The 25137-nt window shown below is 44.1% G+C and overlaps 2 protein-coding genes across 2 annotated transcripts in view; both read right to left on the bottom strand.

Annotated features, from left to right (window-relative positions):
• Positions 1 to 985: 985 nt before the first annotated feature.
• LOC139597545 (kazal-type serine protease inhibitor domain-containing protein 1-like) lies at positions 986 to 13016 on the bottom strand. The gene is made up of 4 exons (XM_071442973.1): positions 12379 to 13016; positions 6727 to 6887; positions 5879 to 6023; positions 986 to 4540 (listed from the first exon to the last, which is right to left on the bottom strand). Exons 1-4 carry the CDS (start codon positions 12833 to 12835, stop codon positions 4395 to 4397), a joined length of 909 nt encoding a protein of 302 aa, XP_071299074.1. The 5' UTR covers positions 12836 to 13016; the 3' UTR covers positions 986 to 4394.
• A 2338-nt stretch (positions 13017 to 15354) lies between these two features.
• The window catches only part of LOC139597544 (gamma-aminobutyric acid receptor subunit pi-like), a 29919-nt gene continuing 20136 nt past the window's right edge, over positions 15355 to 25137 (bottom strand). The window contains exons 7-9 of the mRNA XM_071442972.1: positions 23772 to 23924; positions 23051 to 23244; positions 15355 to 22150 (exon numbers count right to left, since the gene is read on the bottom strand). Coding sequence (XP_071299073.1) covers positions 21836 to 22150; positions 23051 to 23244; positions 23772 to 23924 — 662 coding nt within the window. The 3' untranslated portion in view covers positions 15355 to 21835. The remainder of the gene's footprint in view (positions 22151 to 23050; positions 23245 to 23771; positions 23925 to 25137) is intronic.

The following is a 25137-nucleotide window of genomic DNA, read 5'->3' as shown; positions in this document are numbered from 1 at the left end:
GTGGGAGCGGGGCGCTGGGAGCGGGGAGATGGGAGCGGGGCGCTGGGAGCGGGGCGCTGGGAGCGGGGCGGTGGGAGCGGGGCGGTGGGAGCGGGGCGCTGGGAGCGGGGCGGTGGGAGCGGGGCGCTGGGAGCGGGGCGGTGGGAGCGGGGCGCTGGGAGCGGGGAGATGGGAGCGGGGCGCTGGGAGCGGGGCGCTGGGAGCGGGGAGATGGGAGCGGGGCGCTGGGAGCGGGGCGATGGGAGCGGGGCGCTGGGAGCGGGGCGCTGGGAGCGGGGAGATGGGAGCGGGGCGCTGGGAGAACGGGAGCGCCGTCGGTCCCGGCCCCGCGCGAGCCCCGCTCCCGCAGCACAGCCGGGGCCGCCGGCTCGGCTCCGCTGGCCCCAGCCCCGCCGCAGCTGCTCGGGCAGGGCGGCTCCCGGGCCCCTCCGGCCCCTCTGCCTGGCCGGCCCTGCGCATCCCGCAGCACCGCGGACCTCAGCACCGCCCTCCCTCCTCCCCCCGAGCTCCGGCCCGTCCCCACGGACGGCCCCGCACCGCCCCAGCCCAGGTCCCGCCGGGCGCACCCACCTGGACGCGCAGCGCGTCCTTCCGAGCCGCGCATCCTTCCGAGCGGGCCCTGCCGGGGCAGCGGCAGAGCCGGGGCCGGCCGGGGGTGCGGGTGTGCGGCCGGGCGGGGCGGACCGGGGGCGGACCGGGGGCGGACACGGTGCAGGGGCGGTGGGGACACGGGCGGACACGGGCGGTGCCAGATCCCCCCGGACCGGCACGGCTGGAGCCTCGCGATGATAAAGGGCCTGAGCAGGTGATGTTTCCCTGATACTTTATCGACCACATTGCAAAGATTCCCATGTGAAGCCCGGTAGCCCCAAAGAAGGGGCCCACACCGGTAGAATGATGCTGGAAATGGAAATTGCTTTAGACCTGGAAGGAAAACATGAACTGGGTGTATTTGCTGGATTCATCTTCAGCAGTGAGGTCGAGAAACAATTATTATGACAATTTAATCAGGATAGGAAGAGCGGTTTCTTTGTACATGAACTATCACAGTTGAATCACTGAACCATATGCTTTTATACAAAAAACCTTCATTAATTGTGTGAAGCAAAATTATGGAAATGGAGTTAATAAATAAATAAATAAATAAATAGTTCAAGAGCAGAGTCTGTGGATAGCACATGTATCTAAGTATGAGTGAGAGCTGGGCTTCCTGCAGGATAGCCAATTTCCAGCTTGTCTGGAGTGTGTTTGCTCCTGGCCAAACACAGGTGTGGGTTTGTCCCCCTGCTGTGGGTCTCCTGCCTGAGGTGACGGCTGGGCAAGGACAGAAGGGAGAGCACAAAGCTATTCCACAGGGCAGGCAGGGAGCCCATGCTGTGTTCAGCTGCACAGGGCAGCCCTGGCACACGCTTTAACCATCGCTTGAATCATTTGAGTCTCTAGAACACAGACAATTGCCTTTCTATATCCAATTTCTGTCAGCTATATCCTGATTATTTTAAGGGGAAAAAATTGCTCCAGCTAAAGAATTAATGGATTCCTAGACTAATAGTTGACACAGCAAGTACTAATATTAGATTGTGCAAGTACCCCAGCCTATGTCAGGGTCTTGCCCAAAGGACCTTCTGCACCAAGCAGTGGAATTTCTTTAGCAACTTCTGTACAACTCCTTTACCTTCACAAGGGATGGGGGAAATGACATAGTGAAGATGCTTGTGTGACAGGAGGAAGCTGTGCTATGAACTTCAGATGTGCATGTCACAAAATATAACAGTTTTCTGTGGAAGCTCAATTAAAGAAAGCTTCAAGTCTGCCTTGCAAAATACAGGACCAGGACTAATACATCATTTTCAGCTCAAGCCTGGCTCATTTCCCACTGGGTGGAATAAACCTCCCTTCTTGAACTTGCTGTTCCTTTGGGTTACATGAACAGATCTGTTGCTACAGGCAATGCATTCACAATGAGATTCCAGTCTACTGCTTAGAGAGGACTGAACCTTCTCCATGCTTTTTTAAATTTAATAATAAATTGCTCGATTAAAGCATAGACACAAAACCAGCCATTTGTGTCCCCTCCTATAAAAAAAGAAACTAGAAATTGTTCAAGGTACCAGTGTTCCTTTGGTTTTTTTTTTGCATCACACTGATATTTTTCCTAAAATGCAGTTTTCTTACTGAAAGGAATGGCTGATAATTTACAAGAACTTATAAATTATATTAAAAAATACATAGAGAGAGAAATGCAAGGTATTTAATTTATAATTCTTTGTTCTGGGACTCTTAGCTTTTCTTAAATAGACATACTCCATCTGGACAAACACTTGCAGGTATTTGCTGGAGTTCTGCTGCACATTTTCTCATTCAAACATTTTTTTCTTTCTGTTTTTCATTTTCCATTAGCAACAGCAAAAGGCACTCAAGAATTCTAATTTCTTTCGATGGCTAATGATTTCAAGATTATTTTCTGTGCCATGTACTATATTATACCAATCTATATTGCCACCATTTAGTGATTACTTTAGTAATCTAATTCATCAATTTGCAATGCAGATCACAACTGATCTTGAGGATATGTTTGCATATTAAATAGTTCCATAAAAAGTAATCAGTAATTTCTATCAGATAATTTTATGTTAATATATAGTGGATAAGCAAAAAAAGTTATTAACATATCACAAGACCAGGAAGAGTCCATAAAACCAAAATCAATAGTTAAATATGAAGCCAGCCACTTCCTATTCCTAATTAAAACTAATTAATCTTTTTCAATAACACAATGACACACTTTCTTCTCATAAGCTGACAATACCCCATGAAGCCTGAAATGAGATAAATTATTCTTTGCTTGTTTGCTGGACAGAGGTCAATAACACCTCAGGGCAAACACTGTCTATAGCAAATTTCTTAAAGAATTTCAAATTGAAAAGAAAAATCTTTCTGATAGCAAATAAAGGCACAAATAGCACATTAAAAGAAGAATTTGTGAGGCATTGTATATGCATTAAAAATTCTACACAGTGTTCGTGTCCAGTACCCGTAAAGGCTCCCTGTCTCGGTGAATCCAGCTGGGGGCAGCTCTGTGTGTGCAGGGATCACTGCACAGGCTGTGCCTCGGCCAAGGAGTCTGCTCATGCCAAGGCTTTCCCTGCAAGGAAAGCTTCTGCTGCCTTAGTCCTGAATGTGGTCAGTAATTTACTGCTGGTCATCTGCCCTCAGCCAGTGGGAACCAGAGGTGTGAGAGCAGGGTTGGTGTTTTGCATTACCCATTAACTCAGAGCCAGCCTTCATTAATTAGTTAATAAAAGCAATCAGAGAAATTTCTCAGGGTGCTCACTCAGCCCTTGGAAGTGCTGTGCTTTTGATTCCTACTCCTTTGCTGTCTGGTTCATGGGTCAGTTGGAACAATGTTCATGTTCATGTGTTCTGGTGGTTTGCTGCTCTTTCAGCAGCCTGGCAATGCTGATGGCTCAGGGATAGGGGTAACTTGTTCACAGCCGCAGACAAAGCACAGATCCTGGCTCCAGAGTGCAATCCCTGTGTGTTTGGAGGGCATGCATTGAGCTACAGAGCAGCTGCTGCCTTTTAACTGCAGGAATTCCCACCAACCAGCATCCTGTTCAGGGGGAAGATCATGATCCCAAACCCTGAACTGCCCCAAGGGTGCTGGGAGGGAGCCATTGCTGTGGGGAGCAATGCAGGAGCTGTTACAAGAAGGAGCCCAAAAGTGTGCTCAGAAGTTTGGATGCACAAGGAATCTTTTCTGGCTGTGTTTGAGTATTGACTGTAAAACAGTACCTACTGCCTTTAGACCCTGATTTCTTCACGTATCTATTAACAGTAAACAAAAACATCCCCCAAAAGACAGATAATTCACCTTTGACGAGACACAGAAAATTTCATATGAGAAGGAAAATCCTGGTGAAACTTATGAGAAAACATGAACTAAGGAAATTAAAGACTGTTTTGCAACCTCCATACTTAGGCTTGTTGCCATGTGAACAATCTCTTGATATTTTTTAGTACTTTACAGAAAAAAAGAAAATTGATAGAAAATAAATAAAAATTTTGTTAAACTATTGGCATTTTTGCTGAACAAATTAGAATGTGTGAAAGAAATTAAAAGATAATTTAAAAATTAATATAAAATTTCATCCCTTTGGCATATTTCATTGGAAGGTGCATGCTGAAGCATTTTATTTAATAGTCTAAATATATGGTGTTACAACTGTTCTTACTTCTGGTGAGTAGCACAATACATGTCATCCAAAGCTGCATTTCAGGAAGGTGGATAGACAAGTAAGTATGTGTGTTATCAGAAGAGCCATTTACAGAACAGAGACTACTGGTAAATATAACAGTGTGAAAGGATTTGGACAAGAGATGTATAAAAATTATTATTCAGAATTGTTTTCATTATCGTAGTTCCCAGATTCGTATTCTTCATCATCTTCCTCATCAGAGGTGTCATAATACTCCTCGTATTCAACGCTGTAGCTTGCACTTCTACTGCCAGCAGTAAATGCAAATGCAGGAGACGGGCCTGCAAGATGTAATTGAATCCAGATTAAATTAGCTGAAGATAGGAACACAGAGGAAGGCTTGGGTTTGGATTTTTACGGCAAACCCAGATTTTCTGAATCCTTGTTATCTATGAAAAGGACAGGGGTTTTAGCCAATACCTCATCCCACTGAAGGTCATGAGCAAATTTCTATATAGAATCATGGAATCCCAGAATGGATTGGTTTGAAATGGATCTTAGACCTCATCTTGTTCCACTCCCTGCCATGGGCAGGGACACTTCCTCTATCCCAGGTTGCTCCAAGTCCCGTCCAACCTGGCCTTGGACACTTCAGGGATGGGGCAACCACAGCTCCTTTGAAAAACCTGTGTCAGTACTTCACCATGCTCTGAGTAAAGAATTTCTTCCTAACATCTAATCTAAATCTCTCCTATTTTAGTTTAAAACTATTCTCCCTTGTCTAGCCACTATCTGCCTGTATAAAAAGTCCCTCTCCCTTCTTCTAGTACTCCCTCTTTAGGGATTGGAAAGACACAGGGACCTCCCCAGAGCCTTCTCTTCCCCAGGCTTAACACCAGCAGCTTGCTCAGCCTGTCTCAACAGCAGAGGTGCTCCAGCACTTGGAGCATCTCCTTGGCCTCCTCTGGACCCACTCTAACAGGTCCATGTCTTTGCTCTGCTGAGGATATGTTGAAAATGCATTTAATTCCTAATACTAGTAAACTATGGTATCAGTCTTCCACAGCTTCTGTGCATCTGCAAATATTCCCAGAGAAAATAAAGCTTTGAAGGCCACTTATAGAAACTGGATGAGTGACAAACTCCCCTAGTCCAGGAGGTAAATATGACAACACATTTTTATCCTGAATTTGCCAGGAAAAACATTTCTCTATGGAGGAGGGCTGGGCACAAAGCAAATCAATAGCAAAGCTATTTCTTACATCTTTTGAACCACTCTCATTAAGGAACAACAACTGTTTCCTTCCTAATTTTATGAAAAATAAACAGCTAAGCAAACTTGCCATGATTCAAAGACTCCCTCAGTTACCCCAGCTGTTGTTCTGGGTCCTGCTAACATCAAAGGACTTTTCTGGGATAAGGACAGTGGAATGATGTGTCTCAGCTGTATGGCTCCAATCCACAGCTTTCTGTTTTCTGGAAGCCAGGATAATTTGCAGCAAAATATTACTATATAAACCATTAGGGGATAAAGTAAAATAAAAGCACACAGAATAGTGAAAACATGGTTAGTTTTGGGTAATTTCTCCTATGCTTCATTTTCATTCCAACAACCCCATCCTTTGCATCCTGCTTGTATGCATTTTTATAATTTTACATCCAAATTTAAAAAAAATTACCATCCATGACTTTCAATCTTGCAGAGGCATATGTTGCACCATGCTTATTTTTGGTGTGGCAGATATAAATGCCTTCATCTGATTTTTTGAGGCCTTGAATCTGCAGCCAGCCTGTCACACCATACTTCTGAGGCCCACCTCTTGCCTTTGAGAAAAAAAGAAATGGTTGAAATTAAGTAGCTAGGAGATACCATGATGTTTCTCAAAATAATTGTGGATGGATTAAATATCATTACAACTTTTGCTTTTTTTTTTTTTTTTATTGCCATCATCCTTTGATTCTGTTTATTCTTGCTGGATTGTGCTTTACCTTCTTGCTACTCTGCACCTGTGAGTTCATGCTTTCCTGTCTCTGCTCTTGCACCTTCACTACCCTGCACAGTGCTCACATTCTTGCTGCCCTTCATGCCACTCTTCCCAGTGCTCCTCCTATCCCTTGTCCCAGCACCACTTACTGCTTTCTCAGAGCATTCCACCTATGCTCAAGCTCAGGATGAGATGGGGAGTGAGTCTGGGGGAATTGTTAGGGCCAAGGGGGCTTGACCAAGCTGACACTCAGCAGCCAGGTTTTAAGGGTTGTCATGACATTCCATGGGCACTTTCACACTTCATGACAGTTTCAGCTGGCTTGGAGTAAAGCCTCCTAAAGAGGCATAAGTGGTACCCTGGCTGTTCCTTCTGCTGGGACTGCCGAAGCACTGACAGAAATCATCATTCTTTGCATAGTCAAAGGGCCCCTACTGGGAATCTATTTATTGCAACAGTGTTGTGTTTTGTAGGAGGAATTCACAGATTAACCACCCTGTTCCTGTTCCCAAACTGTATGCAAAGGTAAATTCAAGTTTTACCTGAACGGAGACGTGGGTATCATCTCCTGGCAGAAACATTTTATTCCCCTTTTTTTTCCATTCAAGCTGTGGCATAGGATAGGCTGACACCTCACAGCCAAAAACGACATCATTGCCAGTGTAGTTCTGGGCATCCTGAGGTGGCATAGAAATAACAGGAGCTGCAAAGAGCCAACAAGGTGCTTTAGGAGGCAGTACACAAAGAACACAAACAAAAGGTTTGTTAACACTAATCTCTCCTTCACAGCCTACCATCAGATTGTCTTTACCTTTTGGGTCTCAAACACTGCAAAGAGCCACATGATTCCAAGCACCTTTTAAAGCTCAGAAAACCTTGTGTCTGTGCTTTCTAAAAATGCTTATGCAGGTCTGTTTTCCCCCTTGCAGATGATAGTGGAACCCGAGCTGAAACTGAGGGTTTATTTTGCCCCATGAGCTATCATTGTGGCCAGGCTCAGCCCCCTCAGCAGAGCCACCAGTGCCTGACCTGGGCCTCAGAGGAAACCACAGGAAATTCGCAGCACATGAGGCACAGAGTGATTTGATTGTGTGACAGCTCTGAATGTGTCACATTTTGGTTAGCTGAAAGGCAAAACACTGCTATTGCTGGCATTTTCTGAGTACATCATTGCCTTGAAGCTGCTAAACATTGTCAAGCACTGGTACCCATGGAAGTCACAAGTTACAACAGCATTAATGAATTTTACATTTATCCTCAATTGCTATTGATGTCATCCAATATTGGTGTTAGGAATGAAAAGGACTGAAATTCAATTATTTCTGTAAGATTTCATGTTATGCTTATTGTACTTGTTACATTTCCACTTGTTTCCTCATGTTCTCGCACTGTCACCCCCTCCAGCGTTTATTGATTGCCTCGGAATTCTCCTTTTTCCCTTTTCCCGAAGCAAAAGCTGCCGGCAGCCACGAGAGGGAGCCAGCCCGGGGCTCGGAGGCACCGGAACCCATCCCCAGCGCTTGCCCAGCTGATCGCGGGCGCATCCATCCCCCTGCAGCGTGCGAGCGTCTGCTCCTCTCCCGTCTCAGCAGGGCATGAGGGCGTCCGGCGCCACAGACAAAACAGTGGATTTGCTGTTAGCACAGATTTCCTGTCTTGGAGATCTCTGCTTTTTTCCCCTGACCTATTTGTCGACAACAAGAAATATTTTGCCTTCTAAAACCTATTTTCTATTTCCAGACCAGTGCTCAAAAAGGAATGCATTTTCTGGGTGATTTGACTTGTATTAAATTTTTTTTTCCACACATCCCAGATGCTTGGAAATAGAAACTTCAAGTAAATAATTAATATATTTTTACTTGCATATTTGAATCAATACCTATGTGCAGCATTTATTCTTCGGCATTTGAAACTTTAACAGCCTGTTCCATGTTTTCAACAATTTATAACAACAATTTCAACAATTTATAACACATTTGTCAGTTTTTAAGGATTAATGCATGTGCAGAAAAATATTAAAATTAATATTTTAATATTTATAATATGCTTCCTGATTAAAATTAATGGCAAAAAAATACAGGAAACGGTCAATTTTCCCATTTATAAATGCCTCATTAAACAATCTTCCTACTCTTTAAAAGTAAGGTTTTCCAAACTAGGAAACTTAAATCCTTAAATGCTTGTTCTTTCACTAGAACTGCAGATTCAGAATCTATTATTTGAAAAATCTTTATTCAAATCAGTATTAACTGAATATCTTGGATGAGAATGTTTTTGGTTTTTTTTTTTTGCCTATGAACTGATCACAGAGGGTCTGATATTAAAATATATTTTTAAATCTTAAAATTAATTGAAAATTAATTTTCAATTTCATTTTTAAAAATTAAATTTTTAAAGATACATCCACTTTCCTTTTAAAGATACATCCACTGTAGTTAAGCCTAAAATGTACAAAAGAAACCAAGAGTTAAGCCTAGAATGTACAAAAGTCTACATTGACTCACAGGAGTTTTTTAAATTGTTCCCACACAGAGACAGTGTAAAAAACTTTTCAAACAGGCAGATGTTGCCTAGTGAGTATTTTTGTTGTGCTGCTAACTCAGGTGTCTTGTGGATCCCCTGCTGGCACTGAGGTGTGGCCAGGGACTGGGTCCTGTCCCTGTCATCGTCCCCAGCCCTGGCTCAGCCACCCACGGCAACACATCTGGAGTCTGGAGTACACAAAGGTCTGAATTAGAAATCCACATTGCAGCTGTCCAGCACTGCTTACCATGCACTAGGATAATTCCACACTAGGAATACTCCCCTTTCCATTACCTGTGAGGAGAATACAGCAGACAGCTGGGAAATGTCTGGGCTTGGTCCCAGTTCTGCAGCTGAGTCCCGGGCTGACCAGGACTGGCATCACCTGAGACCAAGCTCACAACAAGCAGCAGTTCTGATGTAACCAAGCTGCCCTTTCTGAATGTCAACACACCATCAGTACTTTCGCTGTCCACCCAAACTTCAGAAATAAAATACTACAACCTCGCAATATCATTTTGCTGTGTTTTATGGAAGAAAATTAAAGTAATTCTACATTATTATTCATTATATTTCTACATTATTATTCATTATAATTCTACAAATTAATTTAAATTCTACAATTTAAACAGAAGTTTATAAACTTTATTTTTGAGTGTTTCAGGTTTTGTGTTCAGACAAATTCTCCCATGATATCTATGTGTATTTTGTTTGCATAACTGATTAGAAACAGAGCTGTACTGTTTTGATAATGTGTTGTTTTGATTCCTGGAGTAGATAATTTTTTTTGATAGCTAAGGTAAGTGTTCTGGTGTCCTGGTGTCCAGAGCTGAATGGGCAGGAGCTGATTCTTTCCTTTTACAGTCCCAGTCAGTCATGAATTATCCCTCTGTGTTATAGAAAATGTAAACCAGAAGCCAGGAAAGGTCAAAATACTGTTTTACCTTTCACAATCAACCTGACATCATTCCAGACCAATTAATTACATATTTAATATGATATTTTTTCTCCTATTGTACGTTATTAATTTTTGCTAATCTATATCTGATTAGATGGAAATGGCAGGAATTTTTGTGTCTTGTTTATTTGTTTTTACTCCAAAATTTACATTTAAAATAAATCATGTGACACAGCTAAATATAAAGAGAATCACTGCTATATTGTTCTGTTAGTTCATTAAATTGTCAGTGAGAAATGTTTGAATGTGAATGGGGATGGCTTAAGTGTGGAGAATCTGTACATAATCAATGTACTTAGAAACCTTGGTAAATTATTAGATAAACTGATCAAAACTAGTTTTCAGAAAAAGAAAGAATTTTTCCATGTTTCTTTAGCGAGCTAGGCCTTTTTCTTCTTTTTCTGGCAAGAGAAGAAAGATGAAAGGCTGTACTCCTCTGATGAAAGGAGTTTATTGTTATTTATTTATGCATTGGTTGCTGTATACAATTAGTCCATTTGGCATCAAGAGGAAACAGCAGATGCTTTAAAGGGGAGAAAAACAAAACAAAGTACTTTGAGCTGAGTGAAGGTTATATTTATAGCTTGGTACCAAAACCCCACAGCGCTCAGTGTTTGTTCCGCATGCAAATCGCCGTCAGGACAGCCCGTGCTGCAGCGTTTGCGGCTCTCCGAGCCAGGCTCCTGCTGCCTCTTGTCACCAGCTGCCCCGGAGCGGCCGGGGCGGAGCGCGGCGCCCTCCGGGCCGGGCTGGGCTGGGTCGAGCTGGGCTGGGGCCTCCGAGCCCCGCTGTGCCCGCTGCAGCCCCTCCGAGCGCCTCCGAGCCCCGCCGTGCCCGCTGCAGCCCCTCCGAGCGCCTCCGAGCCCCGCCGTGCCCGCTGCAGCCCCTCCGAGCGCCTCCGAGCCCCGCCGTGCCCGCTGCAGCCCCTCCGAGCGCCTCCGGCGGGTTCTAAAGCTTCCGAGCCAGCGTGGGGAGCGGCATCTCGGGGACAGGAGAAGGGCATTTGTGACCCCGGGCGCTGCCAGCCCAGCACCCTGCCCAGCGCGGGCACGCTCCAGCTGGGCGCTTTCCTCCGCCACAGCCTCTTTAACTAAACCGCGCAGCAGTGACACAGCTGTGAACTTTGCGCAGGCTTCTGTGCAATTCAAAAAGCTGAGGGGTGAGGATAATTCTCTGCATTCCTGGAGAGAGGCTCCAGATTTTCTGGGGAGCCAGGGAAGCAGTGGGAAAGCGCTGGGGGTGATGCCTGCATGCAGAACAGAGCAGCCAAGATCCTTCTGCTGGAGGAGCAGCAGCGCGATGCGCCTCGGGGGCGACTGGGGGCTACCGCCGCTGCTGCAAAGTTACCGGCATTTGCTAAGGAAGGGACACTTCTGGCCGAAATCTTGCTGGAGGGGTTATGCCACGAGAACTACCGCTACCGAGTCCCAAACAAAGACTCCTTCCCAACCGAACAGACTTTCAGTTGTATTGCAGGCTGGCATGCATGTCCCTTTCCTGACAAGCCTTGTTTCCCACCTTAATACCCTGACAGGAAATAAAGGATTCTCTAATGGATCCTTCTCTCTCAGCTAGAGAAAGATGAAAGAAGCCTGATATTAATTGTTCATCAATTTTTCTAAGTGGTCAATATCCCTTGTTGATTCAATATAAAACCACAGGATACAGTCTAAGACGGCTAGAGAAGAGCAGGTGAAATATACCCAAGTTACTCCCAGTCCTTTGCCAGAGCTGCAATTTCAGATTCCTGGAGCTGTGGCCCATTTGTGACCCACAGACCTCTTCTACCTCATTTGAGAAAATATTTGATTAACTTAAAAACCCACAGTAGTTTCTCATTTAGAAACAAAAAAACCTCTTCACATTTTCGTTTTATAGTCATGTCTTAAGTGATGCCCAGGAGTAATGACTTGTAGTAATGCAAAGAAAGGGAACAGCATATGAGCAGGGAGCAGGAGTCCCCTGTATGCCCACCTAAGAATCCTTCCACTAACAATGGACAGAGACAACTGAGCACTTTAAGAGTCCTTTAGGGAAATTGTTTCAGCTTGATTCTGTTCTACTGTTTGGATTTCTCTTTCATGGGTTAGCTAGATTTTATGATGATTCTGAATTGGACTTTTTGGTAAAAAGAACAGAGCTGTTAATTAAACCCTATCTTCTTCTATTGCTCCTGCTTCACTGCTTACCATGTATCCTCACAGGTGGATACACACATGCACACATGTACCTGTGTGTGTATATGTATACACAGGAGATATATATATATAAAATGAGATCTGCTTTGCTATCACCACTTTAAGTCAGTCCTATTACAATAATAATCATTTGCCCATTCCTCCCAGACTATCCTATCTGTTTACCAATTCCCAACTCCACATACAACTTTTGTAGAAAAAAAAATCATACTCTGATTACAGTAATCATACTTTGATTATTCAGAACAGACCCACGTTGTAGATTGATGCCTTTTTAGGAGATTTAATCCACTAGTCTAATATAGAGGCTTATAAAAGAAAAGATTTAGTACCAGATGCTGAAACACATTTTTAACACAAAGTTAAAAATGTGTCTCTGCATTATAACAGAATAATGATAATTGTAACAAAACACAGTATTAGTTTAATGAAGTTAGGCTACAGTAGCTAGTAACACGTCTGAAGATAAGAATCAGCTCTTTTTTTCAGTTTGGAAGTGCCTCTGTACACATTACCTGATTCACATGGCCCTTTATGTTTCATGCTGATGTTTCTTTTCGCAGCATAAGCCTTGTTGAACTGACAGATGTTTTCATAGGTTTTCCCATCAGATCCACAGATGCTTTCTTGAGATTTGCACACACACTGGGGTTCAGGGACTTCCCCAAACATTGCTTCATCAGCATCCAACCTGCACTCGAGGTGATCCCCGCATTGCCCATAAAAATGATTGCCCTGGTCCAAGTCGCAGATCTGACCTTCCACGTTCCCACATTCCAGGCAGCAGCCACAGCGATCCAGCACAGCCCCAGCTGGACAGTCTTTGGGCTCAGAGCAGAGTGCCAAATCACATTTTCCACAACTATCTCCTTCCCGTAGCAGCCTCCACCAGCCTCGGTGGTACAAGGCAGGGAAACTCTGTGAAACCTGTACCAGTGCTACCAGCACTGCTGTAACCATCCGGTGCCTCATCTTGAGAGTGTAGCAAAAAGCAGAAGAGGTCCTTGGAGTAAAGCCAGGGAGAGGAAAAAAAAAGCAAACCAAAAAAGAGCAAGCTAGTGAGAGAAAAACATCACAATCCTGGTTTTGTTTTAGAATATAAGCTGTACTCTGAACACTGGCTTTAAGAAAAAATTAGTATCAGATTCCTAATCTGGAACTGATAATAAAAATGCATAAAAACCCAGCAGCTTTTCCCTAATGCAGTTTGGAATGTGAGTACTGCTTGCACAAAGACCAAACTGCCCCTTCTGACAGCTGAGTTGAAGCTCTCTGAAAAGCTGTTTGCTCCATGTCTCATTGAGCCAAATTTGCAAAGCCTTGCTCTACTGAAACATTACATTGCAGCTATTGTGGAAAGGGGGACAGGGACAAGGAGTGTAAAATAAAAAAAGTCACTGCTATGAGTGGCCCTCCCCTACATCAGGCAAAATAGATGTCCACAAAAAGATAAATATGTGTACAAAGTAGCACCCCTGTGCCCTGGGGCTTGGGCAGTACTCTAGAGACTAGAGCTTGATGCAACACCAAATGTGATGCATTCCTGATCACAGCTAAGGGCTCTGAATTAACACTTTATTTACAGGCTCTATACAAGCAAGAGGCAATCCAAGTTAGCTGCAACTGACTTTAAACTCTCAGGTTTAAGATGAAAGATGCCTGTAATCATTAAAGGGCCCATTGTTTGTCTCTCCATATATTTTCTGCTCGGTGTTTATGGGTGTCCGTGCTTTGCAACACAAAATAACGTGGTCCATGTTTGGCTCTAAGAACAATGTGCAAAGGTTTAGAGCACAGGCAAACTGAGCAAACTGCTGCAGCTTCAGAAGGAGATTCTGCTCAAGTATTAGATCCTGTGCTCATCTTTTCAAAGCACTTCTTTGCCTTAGTTTCTTAAGATGTGCTTACACTGCAGGTTATGAAGGAAGATGAAAGAGGTAGCTTGGATTTCTTTCCATGCTTTTCCTGTGTGTATATGGCTGCCAGTTCAGGGAGATGGCTTTGCAGGGTCATTTCTCACCAGGTGTTGTACTGTTCTTTCTCCATCTCAGGATTTAGATGTGCTCCCTATCTCCTGGCAGAAACCTCCCTTCCTTTGCCCTGCTGCTGAGATTTTGTAGCCCACGGACTGCTGTTACTATTGTTCAAACCATATGCAGCTCACCAGCAATTCATCTTCCTGGTTGTGGGGGTGGAAGTGAAGCATCATGGACCTGCAGCCCTGCAAGCATGGCTCAATGCCATGGATCAAAGATCACCACTAGCTACAAAGCAAATGTCTCTGGGTGCTAGCTTAAAATAATCCTACATGCATCACAGTTTGAAGATAAACACATAAAACTAGGACACTGTTAACAAGCTGAAGTAAAAGAGAAGTCATGCTTGTGGCCTACTTAAAATCTTTCACAAGAAGCTTTTCCTCCTCTTTTTTTTGTTCTTGGTGTGTAAGTCCTTGCATAAGCTCAGTGAAGGATGCATTTTGTTGTACCAGCCTTGCATCCTCTGGCTGCATTCACAAAAGCAAATCTTTTGAGGTCATATATTTACTTTTCATCCCATTTCCACAGCTTTTCCTAAATTCAGCTCCCATACCTTCTGCACCATTTGAGATTACCTCTTCCTTTGAGTTAAGTAGCAGGCTGCTTCAAAATCACTTCCTTCTCCTGAACAGCACAAAATGCAATTTCCCCCAGCCTACACTGATCACACTTTTCAAAGCCAGCCTGGAGATACCTGCAGGGCATTGAGTTTTTTCCTCTGATCACTGGGATAATTCATATTCTGGATGTGCAAGTTTTTGCTTTGAACTCTGAATCAGACTGTAAAGAAGTAAATTGTGTGTGTAATTGATGCTTTTTACATTGAGAGTCAGAAAAAAAAGTAACCTCAATTTAATGGGAAATTGATTATTTTGTCCAGTTTGATGTGTTTTATTTCACATTTCTTTATCAAGTCCTAATTGGACATTTAGTTTTGCATTATAGGGTCTAGTCATCACAGTCTATTTCATTATCTGTCGGTACAGCTTGTGTTACAGCTGTAGGGGAGGAGTACCTATAGGACAAGGATTTGCTAAGGCTCATATGAAGTAAAGGAATGTTTATAGGGGTGAAGCCATATGTGCAAAGTGGAGCTAAAGCAGGAAGGAGCTGCAGGCCAGCAACACCCCTGGCAGGGTGAGGTTTGTTTGGCATCTCTCAGGAAACCTGGGATCTTAGTGCTGAAAAACAGTGAGTGTATTGCAAGGAAGTACCTCCTGTGAGCTGGCACAGAGAAAACCCATCATAGATGTCCTAGAAAGCATTTTTGGCATTTACCTGACTCATGTAATCTGAATTCTTGGTGGGTTCAGCCTCTAAATTAAGAACTGGAAGCGCCTGCAGTATTGTTTAAACAGCTGCCACCTGGCAGATGATCTGCATCTGAGGGTTACTTGGTCACAGATTCCTGAGATCACCTGGAACAAATTGAGGTTAAAGCACTGTGGTATGACATGGAGAAATGGCCTGGTAAGTCTCTGAATGTCTTTCATTATCAAGCCAGCTGTGACAAGCTGAGGAGAACTCCCCACAGTTCTCCTCAGCTCAGGATGGGTGTGTGGCAGTCAGAGCAGAGGGGGGGAGGGAGAGAGAGCAGGATGCACAGCTGGGTTTTCAGAGGCACATTAAAGGCATAGTTCCATCTGCTTCAGGAATATATTATGCATGATTTTAGGCTGTCTCTAATCCCTGAAGCTTGCTTTGGTAAGGAAAAGTGCTGATTTTCAGCACAAACCTTGAATAAACCCTAAGTATATTCCAGAAGCAAACACAAGCAGCCGTGGATGAATGTCACCACTGGAGCTGCAGGACAACCAGCACAGTGCCCTGTGCTTTCAGCCAGCAGCCCCCAGGTGCTGCCTGCAGGGCAAGGGCACTGGAGGCTCACAGTCCTAGCAAGGGCAGGAGGCTGCAGGGATGGGGAGCTGGCTGCCATCAGCTGGGAAATGACACCTTGGAGGATCATGTCCTGAACAGGGAGGTGGAGCAGTATTCACATGCCCTGGTCTCAGCAGGAAGGGCTGTACTGGCTGTGCAGCAATTTCCCTGGCTTTTCCCCAGTATTTCCATATGGCACGATCAGTGCAAGGAGTTCTGCCACCTTCCTGTGGAAACACAGGCTGGATGATGGGCAGGGAAGGGACACGGCAAAGCAGCCCAGGGCTGTATTATGCTCAGCTTCTGATTTGTATCACATTGTTCTGCTTTGTATCATAATAAGTAAGGTATGTGGCTGATGCAATTTGAAATTCTGTTGCTGGTGATTTTTGAGGTACTGCTCTTTCAGTCAAAATATGGTTTGGTTCTTTATTCTATTTTTATTTGTGTCTACTTGAGTTTTAAGTCAGTGAAGGTTTCTCAATTCAGCTCCTGCCAGACTTGCAGACCTGGTTCCTACATAGGCACAGGAGTCCTGTAAGAAGTAACAGCAAAATACAAAAACCTTCCACATGTTCCTTCTACCTTCTCTGTCCTGCAATGGTTCCTCTCCTTAAACATTTGGAGTCAAGTTTAGAAACTAGAGTGCTCTGTCCCTTAGGTTGTACTAATTACCTATACTTGAAGTTCCTTAGAAATAGGAAATCTTGGCTGATTCCATGTGTTTCTATCCAAGGAATTTTATACTTGTATTATGTGCCCAAAAGAAGCATTAAAGAATGTTCAGCCTGTTATACTGGGTCAGAGCAGGCCTCAGGTGGCTGTGCCCAGTAGGTAAGTGCATTACCTGCTACTGTACCCATCTCCTAGGAAAACTTTTCCACCCATAGTACCAGAACTGAGCTTCAGTCAAGGTGCTTAGCTCACCTGAGAGCAGTATTTAATTTTGTTGAAATAAGTGGCAAATGGGCATGACTGATGCCATGTGCTGGCTCCTCCCAGAAATGCTGACTGGGGCAGTCCTGGGATCTCCAGACAGGGCCTTTTCTGGGGCCAGTCCAATGTGCTGACACTGCTTTCATTTTATCATTAGTACTGTAAGCACATGAACTATAAGTTAATCCTACTGTAACATGATTATTAAATCCATTAATCAAAGGCAGGAGATCCATAATTAACTTATTCTCCAGCATCAAGTAAATGATTCTGCTAGGAGCTTTAAGAAAGCAATTGTTCCCTAATATGCAAAATACAGTGGAGCTATTAGACTATAATTGTATAATTAAATTATAATTTTTGCATATTTTAATAAGATGTTAATTATTCTCTTTGTAGCTTAAAATGTAGGTTCATTTTTTTAGGGTTTAACATATAATTAAAAAAAAAAAATCAAAATTAATGTTTGTCCCCTACCTGTAAGCTGACCTTTCCATGAAAGGCTTTGACCAGACTTTTGGTGACTCACCTTGCGCCTGTCTCCAACAGTGGCTCTCTGTAGATTTCTCCTGTTATGTATTTCAGCATATTCATTATTGGTCACTGCAGACAAATTTTAACTTAAAAAGATGAAAGAAGTGCCTGATAGTACTGTGCTGGTACTAGCTGCTGGGTTTGTTTCAATACAGGCTTACTGACTCCTCTTCCTACAAGTTATTTCTTTCCAAGGGGCCAGATATATCAAAGGTTTTTTTTCAAGCCTGTTCAGTGTCTCTTCTGTCCTTTAAGTAGACTAAATTTCTGAAAACTCTGCAGCCTTATCCAGAAACACCTGAGCCTCCCATCCCAGAACGGAAAGGTGGTGCTGGAAACATCAGCAGCTGTTAATCAAGCATTTCCCTGAAGTCATTCTCTTGAGAGATGAGAGTTGCAGCAAGGAGACTTTCACAGAAAATACCAGGAGGACATTTCATCCATATGCCCTGCCCACATTTCTAGCCTGGCAAATTTAGCCTGCTCCTCTTCACCCTTTTTCTGTACCCTTCCATCACGTATTGCTGTATAGAAGCAAAAGCCATCATCGTTCCTCTTCCTGTTGAGAGGAAACCATGAACTTTTGTTCACCTTCTGCCTTTGTTTTGGGAATGCTTTTCTGTTACATGGGGTGTTGGACTGGAGACAGACACAGGGCACTACACACTGATCAAGATCAGCAAACAGCAGTGAGTTTATTATGGCTGCCCTTTTTATGGGGCTTTGCATCTTCCAGGCCCAGATGGCTGATTGGATGAGACCTCTCTCCGCCCAGCTCTCTGGCCAGTGGGGTATCTGCATTTAAGTTTGAACAGGGTTGGGTCTGCTACCTCTTTTCTAGAATGAGCTAGGTCAGCCAAATTGGATTTGTTATGGCCAGATTTATCTTGTTCAGGTACAGACTAGCTGTACTGCGACATTTTTCCATTAGCCGTCTATTTTGCACAGACCACAGTACTTTCAGGTGACATGTTTTACTGCAGTTTCATGCAGAGTGAAGCAATTTTTGTGTCAAAGGCAGTTGCTGTGTACATCACCAGTGACATGAGAGTGCTACCAGGTACAGCAGGGCTTCAAAGACACCAGGGCTTGGGGAAAACACATCAGACCTTGGCCCACAAACCCAGAGAATAAAAGAGCAACACAAGAAAGAGTCTTGCACATGCTGCCAGCTACAAGCAGCAGGACAGAAATGGGATAGTGGACTGGGGGGCCTGCAGGCAGTGGGCAGCAAAGGGTGGGAAATACAGGTAGGGCTCTGGGTGGCACCCACTTACCTCTGCCACCAGGGTGCGGCTGGCATGAAAGTGTCCAGCAACATCCATGTGTGCCCCTCGCTATTCTCCTGCAGACCTGCAACAAATGTGCTCCAAGCATTTGAAGAGGGGCTGGAAGAAAACAAAATAGAAAACCCTGACACAGTTCTGACTTCAACAATGTTTCAAGGTGCTTTTAGCAGACAGTCTGAGCAGCAGTGTCATCTCTGGCTGCTGTGGGTGCCCATCCATCCCTCCCCTACAGAGGCAGAGATAGGAGGAACATGAGGAGGCTGAAACTCACAGTTGACACTGGTGCTGCTACCAGCAAAGTTCTTCAGAGTGGTAACCACAGTGTTTCCTGGGAAAGTCTAATGGAAAGGGAGATCTCCAAAATTTGCTATGAATACAGAGTAATTTTTATTGCCAACCTTAATGCTGATGGATAGGACAGTTTGCCTTTTCCAGTTTATATAAGAGCAGCTGATATAAAATTACTTCACAGCTGGATATTTATGAGAAGTTTCATTTCAAATAATGTAGTTTTTGCCTCTAGTGGTGCTGTAGTTTAGCCTATTATTACTGGGAACTAAAGCTTTAGGATATTCCAGCTATAACTGAAGGGCCTGTCTGTCAACAGAGCAAAGTTAATATTTTCCAAAGCAAAGGAAACTTTATAATGCAAAGTCACATTAGCAAAAACTACCTGTCCCTAAAACCAGCCAGGAAATCAGGCACAGAGAGGAAATTTGGGGGATGTTCCTTCAGATGCTCCTGCTTTCTCTCACAGCAGTACTGAGTCTTCTCCATGACAGTGAATGCAGAGATATTCCATCTTGGTCTTCCTCTGGGAAAGCGACCAGAATCCAAGCTATGATATAAGCAACATTCTCTCACCTTGTCTCTGCTGCACAGGGATTTTGCATAAACTACTCCTGTCTCTTGAGGGAAATAGGATTCACCCCTGGTGCCAGCAAAGTCATAACAAAAGCTGTGGCAAATGAAAGCAAGCCCTGAGAGCAGCCACCTGCTGAAATCAGGTATTGTTCAGGTTGCAGAAGGCCTTTCTGGAAAAGGGTCTGTAGCATAAGTCATGTGAGGAGCAGCTGAGGGAGCTGGGCAGGGGCTCAGCCTGGAGCAAAGGAGACTCAGCAGGGACCTTGTGGCTCTGCACAGCTCCTGCCAGGAGGGGACAGCCGGGGGGGTTGGGCTGTGCTCCAGGGAACAGGGACAGGAGCAGAGGGAACGGCCTCAGGCTGGGCCAGGGCAGGCTCTAGTTGGATATTATGGAAAATTTCTTCACGGAAAGGTGGTGGCATTGGAACAGACTGCCCAGGGCAGTGGTGGAGTACCCATCCCCGGAGGGATTTAAAAGCCATGTGGATGTGGCTTTTAAATTTGGAACAGGGGCTAGTGGTGGCCTTGGCAGGGCTGGGGGAACAGCTGGACTCGATCATCTTGGAGGGCTTTGTACAATGAAATTCCTTTTGTTAACATTAATATTTGGTGACTAGTGTAAAACACATAAGGGCATTTTAGTTGGGTTTTAAAGAAAGAAACCAATAGAGAGAGGAGATGATTTTTTTTTTTTGGTAGAGAATCTCTCTGAGGGGTTCATATCACAAACATTCACTTTATTACATTTTATGGAATGGACTTCAAATGCCAGTATATACAAGCCAACACTTCATTATTGGAGTTTGTGTTTATCCACTTGCCATTGTCAGCCTGTTCCCCTCTGTCTTCTTGTGCTGCTCTTTGTTAAAGTGATGATTTATGAATATCTGGGTTAGATCTCTCAAAGTACAGTGTGGTGAAGTGGTTCAATAAAAAGTTATTAAAGTAAAAAATCTATAGTTTCATGTGCTCTGTTCACCTTCTCTAGGAACCCCCAAGAAGAGATACTTAAGCTAAGCAAACACTGCATGCTGAGACTCTTAACATAAGCTACAAACTGAGAGGCCTCACCCAGCCAGAACTCTGCTGAATGGAGCCACTGCAGGCAATTCCGATTCTGCCCACATAACTGCAGGATTGCCCCCTCTCAGTGATGAAAGCAGCACAGACCAAAAAAGGGTGCCAGGTGGGGGAGTCTGCCATAAAATGTTCATTTTACAAACAGCAAATAAAGACTTCCAGTATTTTTAAGCTACACAGTACCAAATCGTATTTGGTTCTTTAATGTAACTGTGTGGCTGCATTTCATTTATCTTTAAAAGAAAACTTTGGCTTCTGCTGATTGCAGGATAAACAAAGCTGACTTCAGGTAGTTTCCAGATCCCACTTAGTATATGATTTTTCTCAAAAAAGTAACAGTGTGTCAGCCTAAAAGTGAAAGTGTGAGACTGAAAGGGTGATTTAGACTAGCCTACCCCAAACCCATGCACGTTTTACACCCAGCAGCACTGTTGACTTGCCGCAGCTGCACAGCCATGTAAAGGAGGGGATGACAAATGGCTACTTGTGCCTATGGCTGGCAAGGACTGAGAGCTGCTTGTAGCAGTGAAGGCCAAAGGAAGCATTCTCCAGGACAGAAAATAATTTGTGAGGAAGACATGGAAAGTGGTAGAATCTGTTCACGTGCAGTACAAGAGGAAGAGTATAAGAGATGGGTTACAAAATTATTTTGTTGCCTCTATTTCATGTTCCCAAATCTCTGAAAAAATGCAACTCAACAAACAACAACCCTTCATCTGTCTCAGGGATGTAGAACTTCAGCAAGTGAGGGTTACTTCAGTGAGTTACAGGTTAAAAGCAGTGAGGCACCACTGTGCAGTACCGAATCACTGTCCTGGCTCTGCACCATCCAGGACAAAGCAGCACCATGCACAGAAGCATCCCACTGTGCTGCACTGCACTGAGCTCCTGCTGCTGCCTCGGGGCTCTCACTGCAACAGAGCAGCTATTGAGGAGGCAATCACAGTCCCTCTGTTCTCTCTGGCAAACAAAGAATAACAGTCATGATCCTATTCATCCTCTGGGACATCTCATCTTGAAGGTTCCAACCTGCTCCAAGCTACCAAAATAATTCTGCCACCTGTAGTGCTCTGCAGCTGCCAGTGCAGTCCTGCACACCCATCTCCAGACAAGTGAAGTGTGGTATGAAATGCAGCTATGAGCAGAAGAGCCCAGCATAGCCACTCAGCTGAAGAGCTGCTGTCAGAGTCAGTGCTGCTGATGCATGCACACCTCACACACTTCTGCTGGGTACCTCAGGAAACACAAGGAAGCTTTTTGTCCACATTGAATTCACTGAGGTTAGGTACATGGATGCCCACTGGCACAATTCCACTCCTGCTGAAGTAGGAGAATGAAGCAACTAATTTCTACTAAAAATATAGATAATAAGCCCAGTAAAACACATTGACTACCATGAAAAACAAAGGGAAAAGCAATTTGGAGTAGTGATCCACATTGCCAGGGTTCTGAATTGTGAAATAACCAATGATCCTGTGCATTTTGTTCCTCAAGACACATTTGATTTTCTCATGATTTTTCATGGTCAAGTCACTGCAGTTAACATTATCGCTGGAAATCTCAATGCTTGTGAAGCTGATTTTTTGTTTATAGCTGGTGATGGAATTTTTGAGGATGTTAGTGATGTTAACTTCTTCCATTTCTTCAGTCAGTTCATTTGCAGGCCCCTAGGAAACAAGGGTGGACAGTTTTAAGGTCTGTCTTCTCCTGCAGAGGAGGAAGACCATAAGGATAAAGACGTAAGAGTACAGCTTCATATGTGGTCATCCCAATACTCAAACACACCTTTCAGCTGCTGCCTAATCCTAGGAGGGCCTGAGGTCCAAGAGATGCCTGTTTCCACCACTGTATTTCTAGAGATATTTTCAGATCCTTGAGCAAGTTTTACTCTGGATAATCCAACATCCATCTCTTCCTGGCTACCCAGTAGCTTAATGGCTGGGAACTCAGTATTGCAGTGGGAAACCTCCTTTTTCCCAACAGGATCTGGGCCCTTGATGACAACTGGACTACAGTCATACCTGATTATTTAATTTCTCACACTAAAGCTGAGCCCTTGAACAACTCACTCTCACAATCCCCACAGAACACTGTGGGACAGATGTTTGGAAGCGCCTTCTGGGAAAGGAGGAAGAAGGGTTCAGTTTTCCTCTGGCAGAGGGAAGTACCTCCCTTATTGGAGTTATTTGACAGAAGAGTGAAGAGTTGTGTTATACTGGCTCTTCTCTGAGTGCATTTGAAAGAAGCAGTGGTGCTTCCTGCTCACATGAGCTCAACTCAGGGCTGTGGACCCAATCCAGTGCCTGGCCCAAGTGCCTTTCTGGATGTGATCCTGTGAACCCAACAGGACTGCCAGCTAAGGCTGCGGCTCACAAGTCTGCCAGAAACACAGCAGTCCTGTGCTATTCATGTATTTGTTACACACAAAAGTTTAGATTTAGTGCCAGTTAGGAGAAACATTGTTGATGTATCTATAGCAAGAAGACCATTTGTCTTGTTCAGTTAATGGAGAACTAATTATTGCCAGTCCAAGACCACTGGCCTTATTAAGGTACATCGGGCCTTACCTCTTCTGGTACTTTAGCTGCACATTTCTGTGAGGAGCTGTAGTGAGCCACTGCATATTCCACAAGGGCACCAAAGATGAAGCTGAAGCAGATGCCAAGATAAACATCAATGGCCTTAATGAAACAGTTGGTTTTTGAAAGTGAACTTCGTGAGCCGATCATCAGAGTTGTCATAGAAAGCACTGTTGTAACTCCTTGGAAACAGAGAGACATTTTTCTTGTGGACACTTTGGAGAAGTCTTGGCCTACCCTTCTGTTCATGTCATTGCTCTCCATTGCTGGCTGGTTAAAGCACATCACTTCTTACCAAAGCCAAATCATCCATCATAGCAACTGAAATATTTTGTAGCATTCACTAGCTTCACACAGGCTCTCCCTGCCTTTGGGAGCTTGGCTCCAACAGGCAGTTGGCTCTATTGTTTTTCATGCTTTCAGTAAAGAAATCCCTCCATCCTGCTTTCTCCAAAGCACACCACCTGTGCCCTGTCCTCTACTCTGCAATGGATCTCCTGAGAGCTTCAGCCACACAGAGCCCTGCAGGTGGGCACATGTCCCTGCTGCAGCATCTCCCCCACACCAACCCAGCTCTGCCCCAAAGAACAGCAGAGGCGAGCAGACCATTTATCCCTGAGCAGGTAGCTCAAGAAAAGTACCATCTACCCAGCCTTCAAAGGCTCCTCTGTCTGCTTAAATCTTCTCCATTCTTCAGGCAAGAACTCACCAATGCAGGTTCTTGCAGGCACTGAGTCCAGTGTGATCCAAAAAGATACCCAGGACAACATGACAAGCAGAGTGGAGGGCACATAGGTCTCCAATATGAAGTAAAGGACATTTCTTCTCAGTTCAAACTGTAATATCAGTCGTGGGTAACTGCCTGTTTATGAAAGAAGAGACTTGGTGAATGTGAGGTTCCCAAGGACCCCCGAAGTAAAACTGGGACAGCCCAGCACCAGCACCAGCTGATGGAGCTCAGCAGAGTTTATGCAGGTAACACACCTGACACGGGAGGACACACACAGCACTGACAGACAAAGTGGCATCTGAACAACCCCATCTGAACAGCAGATGCCTTGCAAAGGGTTCCTGCCCCTGAGCATGACAGGAATGTTACAGCAGGGCCTCAGCTCTGAGCAGAGCAGGGCTGATAATCTCACCTGCTCTCTCACACTCAGCACAGCACCTTTCCCAACACCTGCTCTGAAGGGCACTGCTAGGTTCAGCCTTACCTGATGGCTGAAAAACAGACAAAACATTGTCTCTTGATGTCAGCAGGCTCTGGGCTCACATCCCAAAGCACCCCTGTGCCTTATCATCACAGAGAATCAGACTCCCATTTTCATTAGTGATTTGTGATATTTGATAATGGTATATTTTTGAGCTCTCCATCTTTTAAAAACCAATTTGTTGTAAATACTGACATAAGGGTTCTGAGGCTGGATCAGTAGTGTTTTCAGGATGTATTTCTGTTCTATAAACAACAATTCCCTTTGAAGTGTAGAAACAAAGTCCATGTTGTTCATGGCTATGTATGCAACAAAACAACAAAACACTGTTATTTTTAAAACCTTGTCATTCTAAGGAAGTCTTGCCCCCTTTCATACTATCTGTAATTGGAGAAAAGAGTATTTTACACTGATAATGAAAAAGACATTGAATTCTGATCTACAAAAATATGTTATTCCATCGTGATAGAATTGTAATTTACAAACAAATGTATATTTTAAAAATTAATTTTACTCCTAGTTACTGTAAACATTGCTTTCCACAGTACCTATACACTGCATACGTGGATAGAAGGGATAGAGTTTCTTCAGGTATGTGTGGAGGAAAATAGGAAGAAGGAAAAAAACCCTTAAAATATATCAAATGAATACAGTATATTTTAAACTTCCATCTTTCTGTGGATTTCCATCTTACAGAATATCCTGACTGCAACTAATAGGATGACACCACCTTTCTGTTCATCTCTTTTTCTGAGATTAAGATCTGCTAAAGGCTTTACTGGTTCAGGACTGAATCAAACGATCCTGGCCCACAGAAGGAGAGGAGATGGAAAGGGGAATACCCAAGAGCCTTCCCTACTTTTT

The sequence above is a fragment of the Agelaius tricolor genome, unplaced genomic scaffold (genome assembly GCF_023055355.1).
Source record: "Agelaius tricolor isolate 1412-34295 unplaced genomic scaffold, bAgeTri1.0.p SCAF_18, whole genome shotgun sequence".
NCBI classification, from domain to species: domain Eukaryota; kingdom Metazoa; phylum Chordata; class Aves; order Passeriformes; family Icteridae; genus Agelaius; species Agelaius tricolor.
Note: the sequence above shows the minus strand (reverse complement) of the source record. Positions and strands in the feature narration are given on the sequence as shown.

Excerpts from the sequence above, each read along its gene's own strand:
- LOC139597545 (XM_071442973.1), bottom strand. The coding sequence starts at position 12,835 with ATGAGGCACCGGATGGTTACAGCAGTGCTGGTAGCACTGGTACAGGTT. Across the intron at positions 6,888-12,378 it reads TAAAGGGCCATGTGAATCAG|CTCCTGTTATTTCTATGCCA; the intron begins GTAATGTGTACA and ends GGCTCTTTGCAG. Across the intron at positions 6,024-6,726 it reads ATACCCACGTCTCCGTTCAG|GCAAGAGGTGGGCCTCAGAA; the intron begins GTAAAACTTGAA and ends TTTTTCTCAAAG.